Source organism: Gekko japonicus, unplaced genomic scaffold (assembly GCF_001447785.1).
Source record: "Gekko japonicus isolate JY-2015 unplaced genomic scaffold, Gekko_japonicus_V1.1 scaffold2043, whole genome shotgun sequence".
In the NCBI taxonomy this organism is placed as follows: Eukaryota; Metazoa; Chordata; class Lepidosauria; order Squamata; family Gekkonidae; genus Gekko; species Gekko japonicus.
In genome coordinates, this window is record NW_015166480.1 from 25,771 (window position 1) to 49,225 (window position 23,455).

The window sequence follows — 23,455 nt, forward strand, 5'->3', positions numbered from 1 at the left end:
CCCTCCGCCGGAGCACGGAGACACCCCCCGGAGGTTCGGGGAGGTGAGTCCGTGAGCGTGCCGCCATCAACCGGAACATACCCCTTGTAGACAGTTCTTTGATAGGGGCAAACAAGACTTTCTTTAGATAAGTTATTAACAGATGAAATTTCAGTTATCACTACACTAACTGCTAGATTTTGCACTCAGGCGATTAAAGTGCATAATAAATTTCAGTCCTGCCCCTTTGAGCTTTGACTTAGTTTCCTTCAGGAGGTCCATTATAGAGCTCTTGTTCCTCTTAAATCCCTTGGTTTAAATTTTAAAAATGACCACTTTTATAATCTATTTTTCTCTTTTTTTAATATAATATAAATTTATTTAGTTTTTTGTAAAATCTTCTATCCCTATATTTTAACTGGAGTTCTTAACTTGTACATTTGAATACCTGAATAATATTTGTTTTTGTTAACTGGATCTGGTCGTGGACCATAATATAATAAAATTGAATTGCACTGGAAGTAGGGCCAGCTCCAGGTTTTTTTGGTACACTAGGTGAGGCTACCTTCTGGCGCTCACCGTGTGCCCACAAATTATGGGGTTGCCAACCTCCAGGCAGGGCCTGGAAAGACTTTCCTCTGTGCAAACTCTGCATTCCCTTGGAAAATGGCACTACTGCCCAGTTACAAAGCTCAGCAGTTGCCCTCGCTGACTGGGGGGGGAGGATTGCTGTTGGCACCTAAAGGGACTCACTAAATCTCAGCTGGGGTCGAGTCCAGTGCACAGGGTGCTCCAACCAGAGCCTCAGAAGCTCTTAGCAGGTCTCTGCACACCTGAGAGATCCGAGCCCCTGATGCATTGCCTTGACCCACCCCTTTAGTGCACGGCGGGGGGGAGAGCAGAGGAATGAGAGGCCCTTAGGATGCAAGGGGAGGGGGGCTGCAGACCAGCACACTTTAAAGGGCACCTCCCTGGTACCACCCAAAACCAGAAGTCATTGGGAGACAATGGTGCTCCTCGGACCTGATCTCCCCCAGCAGTAAAGGAGTACTTTTGGCAAAGGAGTATTTTTTGCTCCAGACGGCCTGGAGAGGTACCCTTTAAAGTGGTGGGAAGGAGCACACTGAGCAGGGCGCCCAAAAAGCCATGCTGGGGGCAGGCGGTGGCAGGGGCCTCACTGCACCCCTTGGAGATTTGTGCCGGTGTGAGATGCTTCCTGGGGTCTCTGCCCCCTCCCTACTGCTGAGGAAGTGGCAGGCTGGAAGCAGCAGAGTCAAAGGGCAACTGGTGAAGAGCAGGCACATACTGGGGGGGGGAATGGGGCTATCAGGCACCAGCGGGTCTTCTTCGCCCCTTTCCAAAACTCCCCAGTCAGGTGCAGACTGGCCCCGACCCCCCCCCCTGCTGTGGGTTGTCAGAAACGGACTCGAAGGACAGAAGAGTTGGGATTCCACCCCTCCAGCGCTGTCCCTGCCAGTCTGAGCCGTCCCCATAACAGCCGGACACGTGCGTCCCACTCCAGGCAAGGAGAAAGGGGAGAGGCCATTTGCCTTTACAAAAGCCCTCCCACCCCCCGCCGCTGCCACAATGAAAAGCTCATCAGCAGGCAGCACTTACCTTTCCTGTGGCTGTTGGCGGTTAGTTGCTGGGGTGGGCTGCCTGCCTGCTGTGACTGAAACAAAGTGCTTAGGATGAAATGAAATACAATTTATCCACTGTATTTAACAATGTTATTTATAATAGCTAATAAGACATCCACATTGTTACATATTCTGTCTTTCATATGCACACCCAAAATACAGGGGGGGAAATGAGTTCAAAAATACAGGAAAAAAGTTGGTTGACGAAACTCACTGGAGTTGATTTTCGTTTTGTTCACAACTTCATCCAAACATACTGAAGCACCGTGGTAGTCTCTCTTGAAAATCTACTATTCACAGTGTCTTCACATAATATTCCATGCCATGATTTCAAATACTGGAATGTATCCTCATCCATTTTACTGGAGAATCTTTTCCTGGGCATGCAAATTTGATAGAGGCTAAGTTAATCATAGATTTGCGATGACCAGTTATAATGGAAGTGGAGGCCTAGATATTTAAAATGCTTAACCTGCTCAATTTATTTTCTGTCAAATGTCCATTTTTGAATTTTACAGGACTTAGCAAATACTAAAATCTTGGATTTCTCATAATTCAGAAGTAATTTATTCTCAATAAAATAACTAAGACATCTGTTCAGCAGATGTCTGAGCCCTACCCTCATGCAAGAGAGTAGTACTGTATCATCCGCATATAGCAGGATAGGTATACGAAGGGTTCCCAATTTAGGAGAATTGTTCTTTATCTTCTATCTTGTTCTCTCTTTGCAGTTTTATTGATAACTATGTTTGATGTTCCATGATGATCTTAACACAAAGTTTAGTATTAAAAATGCAGGAATCCACACAGTAACTGTGTACCTTAGGCAGTGTTTTTATTCCCATGTTGCAGATGGGAGGCTGAGGCCAAGAGATGTGTGATGTTCTATGTGAGTTCATAACCCTTCAGGAAATTCATGTCTAAGATAAGGTTTAAAGTGTTGAAGACCCACACCATAACCAGTGTTCCCTCTAAGCTAAGTTAGTGTGAGCTAGCTCACAGTTTTTTAGCCTCCAGCTCACACATTTTTGTCTTAGCTCAGGATGGATGACTCCAAAGCAAACGAATGGATTCAGTAGCCAAATCATTCGCTCACAACTTTAATGTCAGTAGCTCACAAAGTAGAATTTTTGCTCACAAGATTCCACAGCTTAGAGGGAACATTGATCCATAACTCCTATCATACCACTGCTTTACATTACACTGGCTCTGTAAAATGTATCTGCTTCATTACAGAAATAGGAGAAATCTTTGCCTGTGATATTGCTCAAAAAATAGGGATTTATTGCTTGAAATCTGGATTTCTGACATATATTGACAGCAGTTCTATTAGCACATTTTTTCATAGATCTAGCATCCGTTTACAACATATGGGACCTTTGATAAGACATCCTTAGTATCTTGATTAAAAATGTGATATGAATAGAAGGGTCATGAGTTAATTTTGTTTACCATCAGCGCATAGAAAATTGCATGAGGTTTTCAATAGAATCATGACCTTCATGGTGTTTCAATAATAATTGATGCTGAACACTTGTTTACTAAGCATTTTCTGTTTCAATTAAAGCTAAGTTACCAATGGGGAATTCAAGGTATACTGTCCCATACCTTGGTAGCCATTTTTTCTAATATGCCTACATGCCCCACAGAGAGTATTACACTCCATTGGTACCAACTTACTGGTAGTCCCTGGTCCCAAAATGATCTGGCTGTCCTTGAACAGGGCCTTTTCAGCCCTGGCCCCAGCCTGGTGGAACTCTCTCCCTAGTGAGATCTGGGCCCTGTGAGACTTGGCTCAGTTTCTCTAGGCCTGTAAGACTGAGATGTTCCAGTGGGCATATGGTTGAGGACAGCAATGGTTAGAGGAATCAGTGGCCTCCTGGGTTCCTATTTTTCCTCTCCCCTATGTTAAGATCGCCTGTGAGGGAATATGGATTGTATCCCAGCCACCCCACCTACCTTGTGGGACAAACATATGATACCATCTAATTTAACTGCTTATAGGTTTTTTATTATCATGTAGTTATTATTATGATTTTATGTATATTGTATGTTGTATGCTGCCCAGAGTCCTGCTCTCAGGAAATGGAGTGGGATAGAAATCAAAGAAACATAAATAACATAAACAAACGTAATAGGCAGGTTTTGCAATCCTGTCTTGGTTCTGAGCCATCTGCAGGATAACAATCAAGGTACCATCTTTCTTTGGTCAAATATTACATATTGTAATAATATCATATCATTTATTTTTAGCAAACACTGAAGAAGATTTTCCTTATTTTGCAAAATAAATTTTATTGCAAAATAAATTATAATTTGAATAAATAAGTGAATTTACTTTGCAAAATAAATTATAATGACTGAAAATGGAGTATGGGATTTGAGATTTAAATTATTAACATTTTGAAAGCTATGCTGAATTATTTTGCTGAACTGATTTTAAAAAAATGTATGGACTTAAAGTAGGGATAGATAACCAACAACACATGCATCAAACAGAAGCACACCAAAACAGTTTTCTTGGCACTCAGGACAATTCACTTATCCTTGCCTGATTGTTCCTTTAGGTGCAACAGGGAGATGTTTGATACAACACAGTTGGGCCCAGGGAAGAGCTAGAGCTCTCACAAGAGGCTTGGAACCAATGTTCCCTCTAAGCTGTGGAGTCTTGTGAGCAAAAGTTCTCCTTTGTGAGTTGCTGGCATTAAAGTTCTGAGTCAGTGATTTGGCTGCTGCATAAATTAGTTAGCTCTGGAGCCATCCTCCCTGAGCTAAGACAAAAAATGTGTGAGCCGGAGGCTAAAAAACTGTGAGCTAGTTTACACTAACTCAGCTTAGAGGGAACACTGCTTGGAACCCCCACTAAACATGCATGACTTGATCTATGCTGCATGAAAAGGCCAACTGCTCTTAATGGCAGAGGATGGGTAACAAGATAGCACTAAGCATGGGTAACAATGGCAGAGGATGGGTAACAAGAAAAAAGAGGAAGAGACAGTTGAACAACTCCCCTTTCCTTCTGTGTGAGGCATCCTGGAGTTGAGGCAGAAGCCAAGATTTGTTAACCCATGTGCTTCTACTTTTGCCTGCCAGCATCCTCTGCCATTAGGAGCAGTCAATCGCCATCCTTGACCACCTGCCCCCCCCCCTGCATTCCTATAGAAAGATGAAGAAAGGTTTGCTCTTCCCTGTTCTAAGCATGGGTAACAATGGCAGAGGATGGGTAGCAAGAAAAAAGAGGAAGAGACAGTTGAACAACTCCCCTTTTCTTCTGTGTGAGGCATCCTGGAGTTGAGGCAGAAGCCAAGATTTGTTAACCCATGTGCTTCTACTTTTGCCTGCCAGCATCCTCTGCCATTAGGAGCAGTCAATCGCCATCCTTGGCCACCCCCCCCCCTGCATTCCTATAGAAAGATGAAAGGTTTGCTCTTCCCTGTTATCTTTATGTACCATCCTGTGCCTGGACAATAATTAAGAAATGGTATCCTATATATATAAAAGGCGAGCAGTGCTGGCGATGACTCACCTACTCTCCCATTGACCACTTGGGAAGCTGCCTTGGTCCTATTGGCCTGTCCTGCCAGTTCCCCAGTTCTTACACCCCCGCTTTTGACACATTGTACCTTGGGAGTTATAGTTACTGCAACCATAGCAAAGGGAATTAGAACTACAGCTCCCAAGTTGAGAGTCCCAAGAGGCCGTGGGGCATTATCAGGGAGTCAGTTAAACTGTTAATCAGTTAAGGTGTTAAACAGGAAGCAGCTTTGGAATTGAAAGGGGCTCGGGAGAAAGGGAAGACCTGGACATCTCTCTGAGCCCGTGGAACATCAGCAGGGAGTCAGTTAAACTGTAAATCAGTTAAAGTGATAAATGGGAAGCAGCTTTGGAATTGAAAGGGGTTGGGGGGAAGGGAAGGCCTGGACATCTCTCTGAATTACAATAGATCCCCAGACTACAGAGATCAGTCCCCATGGAGAAAATGGTTGCTTTGGAGGGTGAACTCTATGGCATTATACATCACTGAAGTCCTTCAACAAACCTGGCCCTCCCCTAAGTATTGCCAACCTCCAGGCGACACCTGGAGATCTCCAAGATCAGTTGTCCTGGACAAAATGGCTGCTTTGGGCAGTGGACTCTATGGCATTATACCCTGCTGAGGTCCCTCCCCACCCCCAAACCCTGCCCTCCCCAGGCTCTACCCCTCAAATCTACAGGTATTTCCCATCCCAGAGTTGGCAGCCCTGTACATGGCTACACCAGCCACATACAGGACACTCACCTGGAGTCTTTTTCTAGAGACTGTTGTATTTCTTCCCACAACGGGCCTTACTCCTAGTGTAAATATAATGGAGAAAACAATAATCTTGTGTCTGTCTTTTCATGCATGTAGAACTGCACAAGTGGCCTCTTCTGCTTATGATTACTGAAATTGAACTTAATTATATCAAAGGTGTTTTCGAGGCCCTCATCTTATGTTGCCATATGCCAGGTTTAGGAAACTTCAAGTTTGCCCTTACAAACTAAAAATAGTTATTTTAAGAAATAAGATCCTGTACTTGGGATGAGGAATGATTAAACACAGGTCAGATTTACAGATCCATTAGGGAAAAAACCTGCCTGTAATCAGTATGTATTTAATACAGTGGCAACATCTTAAGCCAGGTTATACTTATGGTTTTGTCCTGATGTCTACTTAAAATTATTCTTAAGGTACCCCTTAGAAGTTTGTCTTAGGAGACTGAAAGCTAGTTTTCAAATGCAGGTACCAACTGACGCTACTCAAAAGAACATTTTGACTGACAAAACACCTTTATGTCTAATGCTTTTGCAATATATTTTTGGCATTGTCTTATGTTCTTTCATAATAAAATAACATTACATAAAACTTCTCAGTGTTTCAACTGCTATAATGGCTAATATTCTGTTTCTGTGCATATATGATGGAATAGATCAAAATGGGTAGCCATGTTAGTCTGTCTGTAGCAGTAGAAAAGAGCAAGAGTCCAGTAGCACCTTAAATTTGTGGTTGGGTATGAGCTTTTGTGATTCACTGCTCACTTCTTCAGATAATTTTCATGCTGGTATACTCATTCTGACATTAAATATTGGGCTCTTCCCCTTTCTTGCAGAATTTCCAACTTGTGACCTTCTAACTCATTTTGTATGCAAGAATGGGAGATGCATTAGTAGGAAGTGGTACTGTGATTCAGGTAAGAGCCAGCTGTTCACTTAATAGTCTGTATATAGGACCATTCTGTATATTGATGACAAAGCAACTTTTATACCTAAGATTGGAATTTAGGATTCATAAAAAAAAAGCCTAATTGGTCTCAAATATAAAAGCAATCATGTTGAGATCAGATTTGCTGTGGGGCATGAATAGGAATGAATTATAAATATAATATTCAGTTACTTAAATTGTCATTTAAACATCAGATTAAATAAAACAATGAAAATATATTATTGGAGTTATTTTTGGTGTTCTAGAAAAGCAGTTATTCTCACAGTAGAGGACTGACTTAACTTGTGATAGGATGGGGGTGGGGGCTGGTAATTTTCTCCAATCATTCAAGGCTTAGACTATGTACTCCTTCAAGAAGTGAGCAATGTCCTGATTTACCTGAGGGTTTTTCAGATCCCTACCAAGGTGGGAATTCTGTGCATGTAGTGGAACAGTAGGCACATTTGTGACAACCTGTAACATTCGTGGTGTACTGACATAGTGCAAAGATACACCCATTCTGCTATACTCATAATTTTCATAATACTGTGATATGGTTGAAGGCAAATGAGGGCAAATGAATATGAAAATTATACCCACATAGATGCAAATAGTTGTTGCTTATGTCCCACCACATATATATGATTCCTAACTTGTTGAGCACATGCTAACTGGTTTCAAGATAACAAAATTTAAAATTCAAACTAAAATTGCTGTTTCTGTGAAAGGTATCCAAACTCCGTTTTCTATGTACAGCTGAAATAAGGCAAAAAATAAAACTATACTTTTTCTCCCCCAGATAATGATTGTGGTGATGGCAGTGATGAACTAGGCTGCACTCATTCATGCTTTGACAATCAGTTCAGATGTTCTAATGGCAGATGTATTCCAAGTCATTGGACTTGTGATGGTGATAATGATTGTGGAGATTTCAGTGATGAAACCCAAACAAACTGCACCAAGGAAGGTTGGTATGCACACACCCTGGTCTGCTAAGATGTGAAATACTTTACCGACTTTCCTGTTTATATTTTGGCAGGTGAATGCCCACAGAGTGCCAGATATTTTAGTTGCCCGCTTTCTGAACAATAACATAATAGTTTGGATCCAAACTCCCTTCTATGTGAGGAGAAAGACACTACTGCTTATGATCTTTTGGGTCCAAAATATTTTCTAAAATGTAAATGTATTGCTAAAAGTGCAGTGTCAGGTTCATGATCTTTATATTATGTTGTCCAGGGGTATTTTGCATATTAGTCCGAGTTTTCTAACCAGTGATCTAGCCAGTATGGGTATTATGTGCCATCAAGTTGCTTCCAATCTGGTGATCCTATGAATTAATGACATCCAAATATCCTATCATTGGCAGCCCTGCTTAGGTCTTGCAAACTGAAGGCCATGGCTTCCTTTATTGAGTCAATCCATCTCAAGTTAGGTCTTCCTTCTTCCTACTGACTTCAGCTTCTAGCATTATTGTCTTTTCGAGTGACTCTTGTCTTCTCATGATATGCCCAGAGTGTAATAGCCTCAGTTTGGTCATTATAGCTTCTAGGGAGAATTCACACTTGATTTGATCTAGAACCAACTTATTTGTTGTTTTTTTTACTCATCTATAGTATCTGTAAAACTCTTCACCAACACCACATTTCAAATGATTCACTTTTCTTCCTGTCAGTTTTCTTCAACCTCATTTTAAAATGTGGTTAAGTCTCTCTGGCTAAAGTATAATAATGTTACATGGTTAACTGTTAACAGTATTTTAGGTGCACCCTTATTTCTTGTACTGTAACTTCTTTCATTTTTGTGCTAGTTTATGCAGAGATCAGCTCATTTTTTCTTTGACTAGAAATTGCAATAACCTATTGTCTAGCAGGCCAGGTTAGCCTATGGAATTTATTTATTTATTTATTTATTTTACATTCAATTTATATACCGCTCTAACCCCGAAGGGTCTCTGAGTGGTTTACACACAATTTCAAATTCCTAACTAGGGCCACATTCTTATAGGGGGGTGACAGCCTACCGGCACCCAGGCAGCAGGGCTAGTTGTTCTTCGGCTCCTTCCGCGCGGGCTTCGGGTGTCGGTGTTCTGCCTCCTGGCGCCTTTGGGACAGGTCTTCCAGTCCAGCGGCATGTAGAGTTATTTCAGCTGAAAACTAAAAGTAAACATCTTTGTGTTTTGTTCATTAATAACTTGAATTGTGATTTATTATAAGTTATAATAAGTACATTTTGAAACTCATTGAAGATTTCTTTGTTTAAGATCTAATCGCATCTCTAAGCTTGTGGTCCTAAGGGCAGGTGGGTGGGGCTCAAGGAGGAGGCAGGATGGAGCAACACACAAGCTACAACCAAGTTGGGGTGAAACAGGCCACAGCTTTATTGATCACAGCAGTTGGAGCATTGATGTGGCATTGAGCATGGATCGAGGCATTGAGTGACCCACTTGCCAACTGATGAAACCCATTCCCCAGCCCACATGCTGCGTAAACCTGGAATGGCAAGACCAGTGGTCCCACATGGGTGCAAGCCTCTGCACGGCTCCCTTGTCATCTGTGGAAGGAGCCAAGCTACAGCTCCTGAGCTGAGCATGATGCTACTTGACTCTATCCCCAATACCTCTTAAGTGGGTCCCCACCTGGAGTAGGTGGGCACAAAGGAACAAACCCCCCCCCAATGGATCCAGCCCACTACCTAAAACTGCCCAAAGATGTGACAAGAAAAGAAATAACAAGAAGTACAACTGCACTACAAAACCAGACAACTGAGGGAAGGAGGGAGGGATGGCCGAAACTGCAACTGGGAAGGCCCTGAAGCCGTGTGGTCTTAAACAAGGGAGGGCAGGCCTGAGTGACCAAAGCCATCCCCCGGACCGTCCCCTGGCTGACGAGACAGTATGTTGTTAGCTGCTGCCAGATCAGTATGCCTGAAACTAAAGGGCAACTGCTACAGATTACTCAAATAGGAAACTGGATGGTTGGTCAAAGAATCAATATCAAGCGTTGATTCCTAAGCAAATTTTGGACATTCATGGACATGTGTTTACAATTTCAACAGCAGCATTGCCCATTTGTTTCACCAGCTATGAAGAGTTAATTAGTGACCATTGGGTTAATGCCATGGTAGCTACTTAGAATACTTTCCGAAGTCAAAGAAATGACTGGTGCTGAATTTCAAATAGACACCACAAGCCCAGTAGTGACAAGCACACAGCTAAACCAATATACTACTGTTATAGTGCAGAGTCACAAGGCCAGTTACAACTTAGTACTTTCTTCTGGCATATGGCAGAACGATAGCTGCTGCTTAAGATTCTTTGATGGAAAGAAAAATAAAACTAAGTTCCATGAAGGGACTATACTTCCATTATCTTCTAACCACTGAAGTACACTTGTCTGTTGCTGGAAAGACTAGTCTCTGGTATCAGAAGCAAATAGAGCTGAGAGGGCACCTGCTGTTTTTTGAAGTGCAGTCCTGCGGACAATTTAACATGCACTCATAAATTCAACATAAACTGATTACTGCAGTCATGGATGGCCACTGCTAGAAAGTTTGGAAACAAGCAAAAGCCATTTGTTTAAGCTGTAGTGCCCTGAAAATCATAATACTGTAATGATATATATTAGTATCAGCAGATACCCTAGCAATTGATTATTTTCTCAGAGTACCAACAGAGACTTTACATGCCAAAGTCTAGAATATCGACATATTTGAGTCCTGTATGGAATCTGATATGTGTATTGTTGAAGAATACTGTGAATCCCACCCCCCTAAAGCACTGCTTCCCCCTGGCTTTGAAACTCAGGGAAGTGATGGCTTTGAGCAAGTGTTACCTGAAATTGCCTTAAAATAATGTCACATAACAGCAGTATAAAACTTCAAAGAGGACTGAAAGCAATTACGTTGGTGAGTCTTGCAAAAGCTGAATTTGCAGCACCTTTCCCCCCCCCCTGTAAAATGTCCTTAGGTAGCCTTGGTGTTCTTACAGTCTTCCAGTACAATAAACAAGTTACTTCAGTGCAACAAATTTCTGATCATATTTCAGTCCAAGAGAGACACTGAGAAAAGGAAGCGAGTTATTTAAAAAGATGTTTCTAAATTTAAATTAAGCAACCTTTTAAACTACCAGAGTGATGGGCGGGGGGCAAGAATGAAATGTTGCAACCCTTGAATGAAAGCATGCTCGAAATATATTTTGCAGAGTAGAAGTAAGAAATTGGGGCCTTTTGATTAAGCCAGATGGATAAAGAAGAGGATGGCTGAGGTCTCAGACTTATTGCATGTTGCCTCCAGCTCTATCCCACTAGCCTCCATCTCTGGTAACCAGAGGAATGAAATGACTAGAAGTCAAGTAATAATTGGCTAGATCAGAAAATAACCTGTTTCTTTGCAATAGTTACATGACTTTCCAAAACAACAGAATGTCTTTAACAAAAGGTAAGGAAATAAAAACAGATTATGGACATACTATAAGGCTATACACACACACACACACACACATACTATAAGAAGACCCTGATGCTGGGAAAGACTGAAGGTCAAAGAAGACGGGGATGGCAAAGGATGAGATGGTTAGACAGTGTCATAGATGCAATGAACATGAAATTGAGCAAACTTCAGAGGACGGTGGAAGACAGGAAGGCCTAGCGTGATCTGGTCCATGGGGTCGCGAAGAGTCGGATTCAACTGTGCGACTGAACAACAAACAACATAAGGCAAGATTAATAACCAAAGGTATTGAGTCCATTTCATTAACTACCAGCTGTTTCCCCCCCTCACAATGCCTTTAGGTCCTCAGTTCTACTGTAGGGTCCTTGGCTAAATACAACTGCAGGCACCGAAACTGTCAATCACTCAGAAAAGTTGCTACTGGTGGAAGTCTAGGTGAAGATGTATTAGAAAACCACTGGTGGCCATCCATGATGGCATCTTTCATTATATCTGATCACAGTTCTCTCTGAGTAGGTCTTACTCTTCATTCCTGTTTTCTCTTTTCCAAGTTGCTGTAGATTCTGATGGTTCCCGTTCTGGAATAAAATTGTTCTTTCTCCTCTCTATAAATAAAATATTTTTAAAATTCTTATACACACATATATACATTTGGCTGGAGGTTTATATTCACAGGGTAGTTTATATACACACACTCATTTCAATTCGCTTTGTAAATTTGTCTTTGAAATATATTTGTAAATTTAATTCCACATCTTGACAATTCTGTTGACTGTAGATTAGTATGTCTGCTATATTGTCTTATACAAAACACTTTGATATAAGTGTGTGTGTCTAATTAACCAATATAATGCTTGCGCCACAGAATCCCATGAAGATCGCTGTTCTTACTATTTGAGCCCACACAAACTGAAGACCACTGTTGTTATTATTTGAGGTTACTACTTGATACAGCATGCTTTAAAAGTTCCAGGAAATGCATCATCAAACAGTAGCTACATTTCTAATGGAGACATTTATATTACTGGAGGCTGACCAAACATGAAGAATAACATTGATAGTGGGTTGGATCCATTGCCTTTTGCAAACAGTTTAACTGCTACTGACTATCAAGGGGCGCTCCAACATGTAGTTGAAGCAAGGAAGCCAAAATTGTCTTCCTCATTTGTCCATGAATGCAGCAAGCTCATGCAAGAGTGGGTGTATGACTCCTGACAAGTGAGGGTTGCCGAGGAAAGGGAAACCAATTAATAGTCTAGAATAATTGGATCAATATCTGTCTAATGCTGATTTCAGGTATGAGACTGGGGCAGGAGCAGGCTGTTTGCTTGTTTTGCGCATTTCAGTACTGCTGTTTCTGTGAAAGGACAGACAGGATCAAAGAACTGATGACACAGAACATGATCCATCATATCTCTTCCATGACTTTAATCCAGTGTTTGGAAAGGGACAACTAATGAGGAAAAAACACCTAATTTAGTTGTTTAATTTATTGTTTTGCATTAGAAACAGTCTCTCTTGGAGGATGCAGTGGGAAAGAATTTCAGTGTCACCCTGATGGAAACTGCATTCCTGTGTTATGGTGCTGTGATGGTGAAAAGGATTGTGAAGACGGCAGTGATGAAAAATATTGCAATGGAACTCTTCGCCCATGTGATGAAAAAACAAAATTCTCTTGCAAGACCACAGGTACCCTGGGGTGTAATATTTTGTGCAGAGTTTAAACCCCGTGATTTTATCGTTTGAATTACAGCCTAATCCCAAATCATGCCTTGGGTTCTGGAGCAGAAAAATGTATTGCTGGATTTCTGTGTTCAGAAGAGTTGGTCAAACTCTTGAGCTGCCTTAGGACTGATGTATAAGCTTCCTCCACTAGTGACAGAAGAAAAGATCACTTCAAGAATTCTAAAATGCAACATAATGTTTTGGTGCAGGTGCATTTTTGCTTTGCTATATGAGTATTGCAACATGGGGTTCATTCATTTATTTAAGCTTTTATATGCCATTTTTCCTCCCAGTGGGGACCCAAAGCAGCTTTCACTATAAAAATATAGTGTAGACAAATAGAAGACAAAAGGCTTTGTAGTTCAGGACATTCTCTCTCCCTCCCTCCCTCTCCCTCTCTCCACCCCCCACCACCAGCAGATCTCTCCTCCCTTCAGCTCCAGGTTACAGCCCTCAGACTTAGAGCCAAAGACTTGTGCCTCAAGGACAGGTCATGTTTTTAAAATGTTGCATGCAGGAAATCTGCAGGGCTGAGGCTCAGCTACAAGGGTTTACAGATGCTGGGTGGTGTTTCATCCCTCTGTCACACTTCTGGGCTAGCTTAGTCTTATCTGCAAGGAAGGGGTGAGAAGAAGCTCAGCTACAGGAGCTTGGAGAAGCTGGCTGCTGTTCCGGCCCCCTCCACTCAGCATATTACTTAAGCTATTGTGAGACAAATCTCTTTTCCTTCCATATGTGTCATGATATTGTGGACTACATGCTGGAATATTCTCTGGGTTTACAAACGTGGCATGGTTCCATCTCCATATAGAGGAGGAGAAGTTTTCAACATTGGCAGTGACATAGAGCATAAATGGGGCAATCACATATGCATGGGATATATGTAACATTCCTATGGTTCTATTATTAATTGGTAGACTGCTGGATTGCAGACACTTCCAGTTTGTAAATTTCATTGCTGAAGAAAGAAAGTTCCCAGTATGTTCTGACAGAATCACGTGAAATAGTTATTTGTAAATTCCAAATGTCTTATTGAAGACAGAACACTCATTCTAATTTGGAAAAGAAAATAATTGGTCTATATCTCAGGTTCAGTGCTGCTTGTTTTGTTAGAAGATATATGCCTACTTCCTGGCCACTGGTCTGTATATTTATTCCCCTCATCACCATCTCCAGTAAACACATAAGTAGGACTAGATAGAATTATTTCATTCCAATTGGTAAGACATCTTCTGCAGATTGGCAGTGCCTGATATTGTGCTCTAACTCTCTCCTCATATCCAATAGAGAATTTCACTAATTAGTTTTGGAAATAGTTCAAGCAATTTGCTGTTGCTGCAGCTTTCCAGTCCATTCTGCAGTGTTTAATAGAAGCCAGCAGTAGACCTTGGCCCTTTACTCTTTCTGTTCTTCACTGAATTTTTTTCCCTCTGACTCAGAAGTAATCTACACATTCACTCCCTCCACATCCTTTCCTCCTTTTAGCCTTCCTTAGTGCACACTGCTATGTTAACTGTAATTTTAGCTAATAGAAAACTATGTTTAATTGACTTGGATTTAATCAATCAGTAGTGAGGCTCATTCAGAATAGATCTTCAGACAAGCTGATTAGAAACTGCTTTGAGAATAGTTTGATTTTATAGCACAAAACTCAGGCTGCAGTCACACGGAGCATTAGCCACGCTACAGAGACGGAAGATAGACGGATTTTCCAGGTGCGATCACACCGCAACATCTGGGACGTGTAGAGCTCCCATGTCTCACAATCTGTACAAATTCTAAAATTTCTAAAAGCAAGATGACTATCCCTGACCATCCCGTTCTCGCCCATAATGCAGCAACTAGATGTGCATGCCCCATCTTGATGTCCATATATGGGGGATAAATGGTAGCTAGTGCGATGGTGGTGCACTAGTGCACTAATAATGGACTGCTGGTGGACTAGTGGTGGCGGCTCCTATTCAAAAGCCTGGCGGAAGAGCTCCGTCTTGCAGGCCCTGCGGAACTGTGCTAGGTCCCGCAGACCATGCCACTTCTTTGCCACGCCGCAGGATTGTCGTGTGATTGGCACCTCCCCCTGAACCACGGGACGTTGGCGAGACGTGTGATCCGGCGGCCGCGTGTTAGTTTGCTCCAGGGCAAACACCCACGCTTCCCCCCACATTTTCCAGCCCATGTGATCGGGGCCTCAGTAGAGCTTGTTCTCAAGTAAACTTGCACCGGATTGCACTTCACCCTAAGTCCTCAGTCCTATAAATCCTTAGTAAGGAGTGTCCCTTTGCATGTAGCTGAATTTACTTCCAAGTGCATATGCTGTAGGTCATCCACTTATGGAAGCTGATTAAATGCTTCCTTCCTTGCAGTGAACCTGAAGGTAGCCAGAGTGTTTCTGTTTCTGTTGCATGGTGGTGCCTTTCTGATAGATTTGACCACCTTATCTCCCAGTCACATGTGTGTGCCTTTCCTTCAAACTTTTGTTTGTTTGTTTGATGACAGGGATCCTTGGGCCGGGGGGGGGCAGAATTTTGAACATAAATTAATTTAATGTTACTTTGATGCAACCAGCATCTAAGACCAAATAGAAACAAACTTTGAAAGTGCATATATTTGAATGAAACCCAGCTTGAAATCCAAGGGCTTAATCTTAACTGAGCTGTGAATTAGTGTTAGTATGATCAAAGTCCTACCATGTCATGTTTCAAAATAAGAAGAAACTGTCCACCACCACCACCACCCGGTGTAGGGTCCCTAGTGTGGATTTCTGCTAATAGAAGGTGGGAAAGTGTATCAAGAACAAACTGCCTGTATAAATTCCATAATTTAAAGCCAAAAGAATAGCAACATATTACTGCTGCTCCCCAACTAGGACAAACAAAATTGGCATGGTTGAATCTGAGGAAATATAGGGGTGGGATTCGGAAACATCCCAAGATAAGCAAGTAGAATTGAGGCACTCATATATTGTGTGACTGATAACTGTATTAATGGATGTGTTCTAGATTAATTTGCTACTGCGCAATGAAAAGAAGGTCAATTTTCTTTAAATTGTGTTGTAATCATAACAACCTTCGCTATACAAAACATTTTTGCTAGCCCAGTGATCTCTCTGTGTTGGATACTTAGCCGAGTAAAGCAATGTAGCACATGTGCATTTAGTTTTAAGAAAAGTTTACTGAAGAATCACAGAGAAGGGTCCTTGTCAATGTAACAGACAACATGTAACATCCTCAATATACTAATTAACCAATAGCAGTTCCCAAACTTATCTTATTATAAATAACGTATCTTTCCCTGGTGGGAAATACTTGCCTAATACCTAATTGGTTCTAATCCTAACTAACTGCTGTATTTACAGTTTCTGTCCAGCAGGGGTCAGGCAAGCCAGCTTGTAGAGTAAGCAACATGCCATTTCTAGAATACTCCTGTTAAGACACTCAGCTGCGCCATTTTGATGAGGAGAATAAGTCACAGTTGTATCATGCCTTCTTCCTCCAGGAACCTTTGGAATTCCCTGCTACAGTACTCTGTCCCATTGAGTGTAAACAGGACCTCTGGAGCCTCACTGAACTTATTTCTCACAGCAGCAACATAGTTCTTAAATTTCTTCAGTACCTGATCTTTAGAACTGATCAGATACACATAAACAAAATGATGTCCAGTGTCCATAAAAGCCAATATGTACATTTCCTCCAACTGAAGGATTTAAGGGACCATCTAAGTCTGAGTAAACTTTCTCCAGCAGTCTCTCATTGTACACATTCTGCTGTTTGCTGTAGTTGGGTGCTGTCCCCCTTTTTGAAAGGTAGATATCACAACGAGCTTGCATTTGGTCACATTCAGTCACTTGAACTTTGCAATTCTGCAACAGCCTCTCAGGAAACTTAATATTTCTGTGGGCCAGCCTCTTGTGCCACCCTAATATACAGTCAGAATTAAGACATTTCTGCTGATTAGTATGATATGCTTGATCAGTAAAACTATTCAGATCGTAAAATCCACCAGTCTTTTCTGCCAGTATTTCATTGTTGCCTTCAGGATGAAAAATACTACACACATTGTCCTCAGTGAGGAAACAATTTCCTTGATTCACAGTTCTATAAATAGACAACAATTTCAGATCAGCCTGTGGTGCATAAACACAGTCCTTTAAAAGAATTTCAACCATCTCTCCTTCAGTACTGGAAATTCTCAGTTTCACAACTCCAATTCCTTGAGTTAGCAAAGGACTGCCATCAGCTTGAATTAAAGTTTGCCTTTTGCTTATCATGATAGACATTAGAATAGGATCAAGAATCTAGCAACCAGCAGTCTTTGACATTTAAATCCTTTCCAGCAACAACATGTGTATTATGTTTCCAGGGTTTTCTGTCCTTTTGACTCTCATCTCTCTGACCACTAGAAATTTCCCTTGCTCTGAAAAACTTTGCAACATGTCCTTTCTTTTGGCAATTAAAACACACAACATTTTCTTTTCCATGCTTTAGTTTCAAAGCAGACATTCCTCCTGCAGTTTCTGAAACAGATCTCTTTATAGCTGTGTCTCTGAGAAAACTCAGCATATAAACCACGACCACTCTTTCTCTTGACTCCAGAACAGCAATTTGATTTGCATATGAACTGGGAAAGCTATTCAGAATCTGATGGCATTAACTCAATTCCCACAGCGCACAACTCTGCAACAAGGCACATAAGGCTTTCTAGATGCACACGCACACATTACCTCTTTCATGTAGCCTCACATAATCCAATTTCCTTCTTAAAAACGGCATGTTTTGTCTCTGTGTTGTGCATATTTCTGTTCCAATTTAGCCCAAATATCTTTGGCAGTTTTACAGCTGGCTACCAGAGGGGTTTCTTCACAGAAATAGAATAGAATTTAGAATTATGAAATGTGCTTTCATATCATCCTTTTAAAAGTATCCTGTTCTCCTGCACTTGTAAGCTGCTCTGAGATTGTAAACCGTTCTGAGACTTCGATTGGAGGGCAGGGTATAAATCCAACTCATTTTCTTCTTCACTTTGGGGGAGGTTGTTCTCAATGACATGCATAACTTCTTGAATTCCCAAAGCACATTCTACTCTTAACTTCCATATTAGTTAATTCTGGCCATTTAATTTTGGAACTTGTGAGAGGGAGGTTGAGACTTCGATTGGAGGGCAGGGTATAAATCCAACTCATTTTCTTCTTCACTTTGGGGAAGATTGTTCTCAATGACATGCATAACTTCCTGAATTCCCAAAGCACATTCTACTCTTAACTTCCATATTAGTTAATTCTGGCCATTTAATTTTGGAACTTGTGAGAGGGAGGTGTTATGTATTGAGATGTATACAACTGCCTTGTGAACTGTGCCATTGAGATGCCATGTTAAGCTTCGCCCTGGGCTAGGATCCTAATGTAACCAATAGGAGCCCTAGCCCAGAATATGTTTGCCAATCACCGTGCAGAGCGGGATTGCTTGTGATTGGTCCTTATTGCTTCAACCTCATAGGTTGCTTATTGTACAGTGGGTGTGGCTACATTAGCCGGGAATGTTTAAATACAGAGCAGCCAGTGCTTGTCCTTTGGCTCGAGTGGTTCGAATGATGGGTTCTGGCTGGCGATCGTTGTACCGTGTTCGGAGAAGTAACAGAGCTGAAGAATAAACCGCATTCTTGCTGAATCACTCTCCGACTTCTTTGTTAAGCACACGACTTAACAATTGGCGACGAGGATGGGATACTAGTGCGGGTAGGCAGCCCCGCTAGAACAGACCCATGTCGGACAACGAGGAAATCGCCGAGGCCGGCCAGCCACAGGCTCCACCCGCTCTGGTGCCCCCTCCTGTGCGCATAACGATGGCCGCGAGCAGCCAGAAGTTCGAATGCTTCGACCCGACTACTGAAGACTGGGACTCTTACCTCACAAGGTTTGAGTTCCATCTGGAGGCGAATGACATCACGACGGAGGAGAAGAAGAGGGCGACTCTACTCAGCTCGTGTGGAAAGAGCGTTTTTGACATCGCCCGGTCACTGGTGGCACCAGATGACCTCAAAACCGTATCCTTTGAAAGCTTGACAGACAAGCTGAAATCACATTTCTCTCCACAGCCGTCGGAAATCGCCTGCAGGCACGCTTTTTACAAGCGGGGCCAGAACGCAAATGAGTCCATAGCTGAGTACGTTGCAGCTCTTCGCAAGGCAGCACGGCCTTGCAACTTCGCGAATGTGGAGGAGGCCCTCCGAGATCGCCTCGTTTGTGGTCTGAGAGACGAGCGACTGCAGCAACGCTTGTTCGCAAGAACTACACTAACGTGGGCCATCGCCTATGCCGAGGCTGTCGCCGCGGAAGCTGCTGACAGGTCAACCAGGGAAGTGAGACAACGGGTCGCCACAGCTGATCAACGCGTCCACCAGCAGAGGGCTAACGACGCAAGCAGCGACTCCGATGATGACGTCTGCAAAGTGAAGGCGGGAACGTCCAAGCGGACCCAACGGAAGCCTGCCGAGTGTACAGCATGCGACGGTTGCGGCGGGAAACATCGGCGCGAGCGTTGCTGGGCGAGAGACCTCGACTGCCGGAAGTGCGGAAAGCGGGGGCATGTTGCCCGGGTATGCAGAGCCGCAAACAAGTCTTCACCAGCTTCATCTCCCCGCCGGCACCAACGTCCCCGAGCCGCACCGAAAGAAGACACCCGCCAGATGACAGGGAGCCTGTCGTCAGAAGCCACAGCCACCGTCCTAAGCACCGAGAGCCGACAAAAGATCCACGTCGTTCTCCATCTCGACGGCGCACCGTGTGAGATGGAAGTGGATTCCGGGTCGGCGGTAACCGTTTTGTCTACGCAGACGTGGCACAAGCTGTTCCCAACACGAAGTCGGCGGAGGTTGCGAGCTGCGGACATCCGATTGTCCGATTTTCAGGGAAATCGAATCCCTCTGGCGGGGAGGGATACGTTCACAGTTAATTTCAAAGGGAAAGGTGCTGTGCTTTCATGTTTGATCGCTGAGGGAAACCGTACCAACCTGCTCGGGTTGGACTGGTTTGAGCCTCTGGGTATTGCTGTTGTGGGAGTTAATAACGTTGTGGAAAATAAATGGGCTGTATTATATGCTGAATTTCCTGAAGTGTTTGGGGGCGGATTGGGAAAGTATAATGGTCCCCCAGTGTCTTTTGAGTTGGATCCTGCTATACGCCCTATACGCCTAAAATACAGGAAAGTGCCCATTCCGTTCAAGGCAAAGATCGAGGCTGAACTCGATAAGCTACTTGAACAAGGGGTGTTGGAACCAGTTCCTTGTAGTAAATGGGAAACCCCCATTGTTACTCCAATTAAACCCGATGGGTCAATACGAATTTGCGCTGACTACAAGTGCACGATTAACAAAGCCTTGCAGCAGCATTCGTACCCTGTACCAGTCATTAGCCACGTACTGGCATCACTGGGAGGAGGGAAGGTATTCGCCAAACTCGACCTGGCCCAAGCGTACCAACAACTCCCCGTGACCAAAGAGGCGGCTGACGCCCAGACCATCGTAACGCATAGGGGGGCGTTTAGAGTAAATCGACTCCAATTCGGAGTGAATGTTGCGCCGGGGATTTTTCAGAGCCTCATGGAGGGGTTGTTGAGGGGGGTGCCGGGCACGGTGCCCTATTTTGACGATGTCTTAATAGCGGGCAAATCTGATGACGAGCTGCTGTGCCGAGTGCGGGAGGTGCTCAAACGTTTTTCTGATGCGGGCCTGAAGGTAAAAAAGTCGAAGTGCCTGGTGGGAGTCCCGAGTGTGGAGTTCTTGGGGTTCCGGGTGGATGAGTTTGGGGTCCATCCTACTAACGATAAGGTCTCCGCAATCCAGAATGCCCCACGGCCACAAGGGAAGAAGGAGTTACAGTCCTTCCTAGGACTCCTTAATTTTTATCACGCCTTCTTGCCCCACAAGGCGTCGATTGCGGCCCCATTGCACAACCTGCTGCATAAAGACACAAAATGGAGGTGGGGTCCAGAGCATGAGCGGGCATTCGATGGGGTGAAAAAATTGTTGTCGTCTGATGCAGTGTTAACACATTATGATGAGGACAAACTGCTTGTGTTAGCTGCTGATGCGTCCCCATTTGGGGTGGGAGCTGTGCTGAGCCACGTAATGCCCGACGGGCGGGAAGCCCCTATCGCCTTTTATTCCAAGTCGCTAACAGCAGCGGAAAGAAACTACGCGCAGATTGACAAAGAGGCTTTGGCGCTAGTTTCCGCTGTTAAGAAGTTTCATGACTTTTTGTTTGGACGGAGATTCATACTGGTGACAGACCACAAGCCCCTGCTAGGGATTTTTGCCCAGGACCGGCAACTCCCTGATGTTATGTCCGCACGCATGTTGCGGTGGGCTTTGTTCCTCTCAGCCTACGAGTTCGACCTGGAGCACAGGCCGGGTAAGGCCATTGGACACGCTGATGCGCTCAGCCGCTGCCCTCTGCCCGGCCAGGACTTGGACCCTGCTCCTACTTGCTCCATTCTAGCTATCGAGGAACTGCCGGAGGCACCTGTGTCTGCTAAGGACATTGCTGCTGCGACAGCAAAAGACTCTGTGCTCAGTCGTGTTATTAACTGGGTGTGGAGGGGGTGGCCGGCAGGAACGTTGGAGCCGGAGTTCAAACCGTACAAAACGCGGGAAAGCGAAATGTCGGTATCAAAGGGCTGTTTGCTGTGGGGGAACAGAGTGATTGTACCGCAACGCTGGCGCGAAAAAGTGCTGAAATCACTACACGAGGGCCATCCCGGCATGGTGCATATGAAGGCTCTGGCCCGGGGATATGTATGGTGGCCTGGGATGGATGCTGACATTGAAGAGTGGGTACGGGGGTGTACGCCATGCCAGCAGGCGAGACCCGAACCGCCAACCGCCTTCCCACAGAAATGGGAATCGGCGGGAAAGCCTTGGTCGAGGCTGCACATAGATTTGGCGGGCCCAGTACAGGGTCAAATGTTTTTGATTGTGGTGGACTCTTTTTCGAAATGGTTGGAAGTGGCGCCAATGTCTACCACCACTTCCACTGCTGTTATAAATGTGTTGCGCCGCTTAATTGCCACGCATGGGTTGCCTGATGTCCTGGTAAGCGATAACGGCGCTCAGTTCGTGTCGCAAGAGTTTGCTCAATTCCTGGCTAACAATGGCATCAGGCAAATTACGTCTGCCCCGTTCCACCCAGCATCGAACGGGCAGGCAGAGCGAATGGTCCGCACGACCAAGGATGCGCTTGCCAAGCTAACATCCGGGGATTGGGGAGTGAAACTAGCGTCATTCCTTCTACGGCAACACGTAACGCCGTGCTCTGCCACAGGCCGCAGCCCGGCCGAACTATTGATGGGGCGACGCCTAGCGTCTTTGCTGGATAGGCTGCATCCAGACCTCAACGACTTGAGGCCCCAGCAGCAGAGTGTTCCCAATAAGGTCCGCACATACGAGTGCGGAGATACTGTGTTCGCCAAGAACTATGCTGGGGGACATTCGTGGCTTCCAGCCACTGTAACTGAGGTAGTGGGTTCCCGCATGTATGTAGTCCAGCTTGCGGACGGGCGCAAATGGAGGCGACATGTGGACCAGTTGAGGCAGCGGTGGGCGACTGGCCGCCCCACCTCGCAACCTGCCGAGCTACCTGATTCCGAGGACCTTCCACAACCTCTTCCGGAGGTGAGTTCTGATGTGCCCGAGGGCCCAAGTACTGTCCGCGAGCCAGGGCAGACCCCTACTCAAAGACCCATTGCTAGTGATGGAAGTGCTCCTGACTCTGAGGTCCCAGAGTCGTGCAATACTCCCCAGAATGAAAGGTGCCCTGAACCTGTACAGCTACGCAGGTCTCAGAGATCGCGCAGAGCGCCAATGTACCTAAGCGATTATGATTGTACATAGTGTTTTTGCTTAGGGGGGAGGGATTTGTTATGTATTGAGATGTATATAACTGCCTTGTGAACTGTGCCATTGAGATGCCATGTTAAGCTTCGCCCTGGGCTAGGATCCTAATGTAACCAATAGGAGCCCTAGCCCAGAATATGTTTGCCAATCACCGTGCAGAGCGGGATCGCTTGTGATTGGTCCTTATTGCTTCAACCTCATAGGTTGCTTATTGTACAGTGGGTGTGGCTACATTAGCCGGGAATGTTTAAATATAGAGCAGCCAGTGTATGTGTTGGTTCGAACGATGGGTTCTGGCTGGCGATCGTTGTACCGTGTTCGGAGAAGTAACAGAGCTGAAGAATAAACCGCATTCTTGCTGAATCACTCTCCGACTTCTTTGTTAAGCGCACGACTTAACACCATCGAAAAGGGACAGTTGAATTGTGAATGCATAGAGGTCTTACATAGCTTTGGACTAACCAAGGAATCTACAAAAGAAGAGACATACATTTTCCCCCCCATGAGGTACACAAAAATGCACACCCTCCGAAATCCAGCGCTCCATGCACAAGCA

General features: G+C 44.1%; 1 protein-coding gene across 1 annotated transcript in view; it reads left to right on the top strand.

Annotated features, from left to right (window-relative positions):
- The window catches only part of LRP1B (LDL receptor related protein 1B), a gene marked incomplete at both ends in the record, with an annotated part of 332,345 nt that overhangs the window by 22,274 nt on the left and 286,616 nt on the right, over positions 1–23,455 (top strand). Inside the window, 3 exons of the mRNA XM_015412125.1 lie at positions 6,749–6,829; positions 7,640–7,807; positions 12,796–12,978. Of these exons, the coding sequence (XP_015267611.1) occupies positions 6,749–6,829; positions 7,640–7,807; positions 12,796–12,978 (432 nt within the window). The remainder of the gene's footprint in view (positions 1–6,748; positions 6,830–7,639; positions 7,808–12,795; positions 12,979–23,455) is intronic.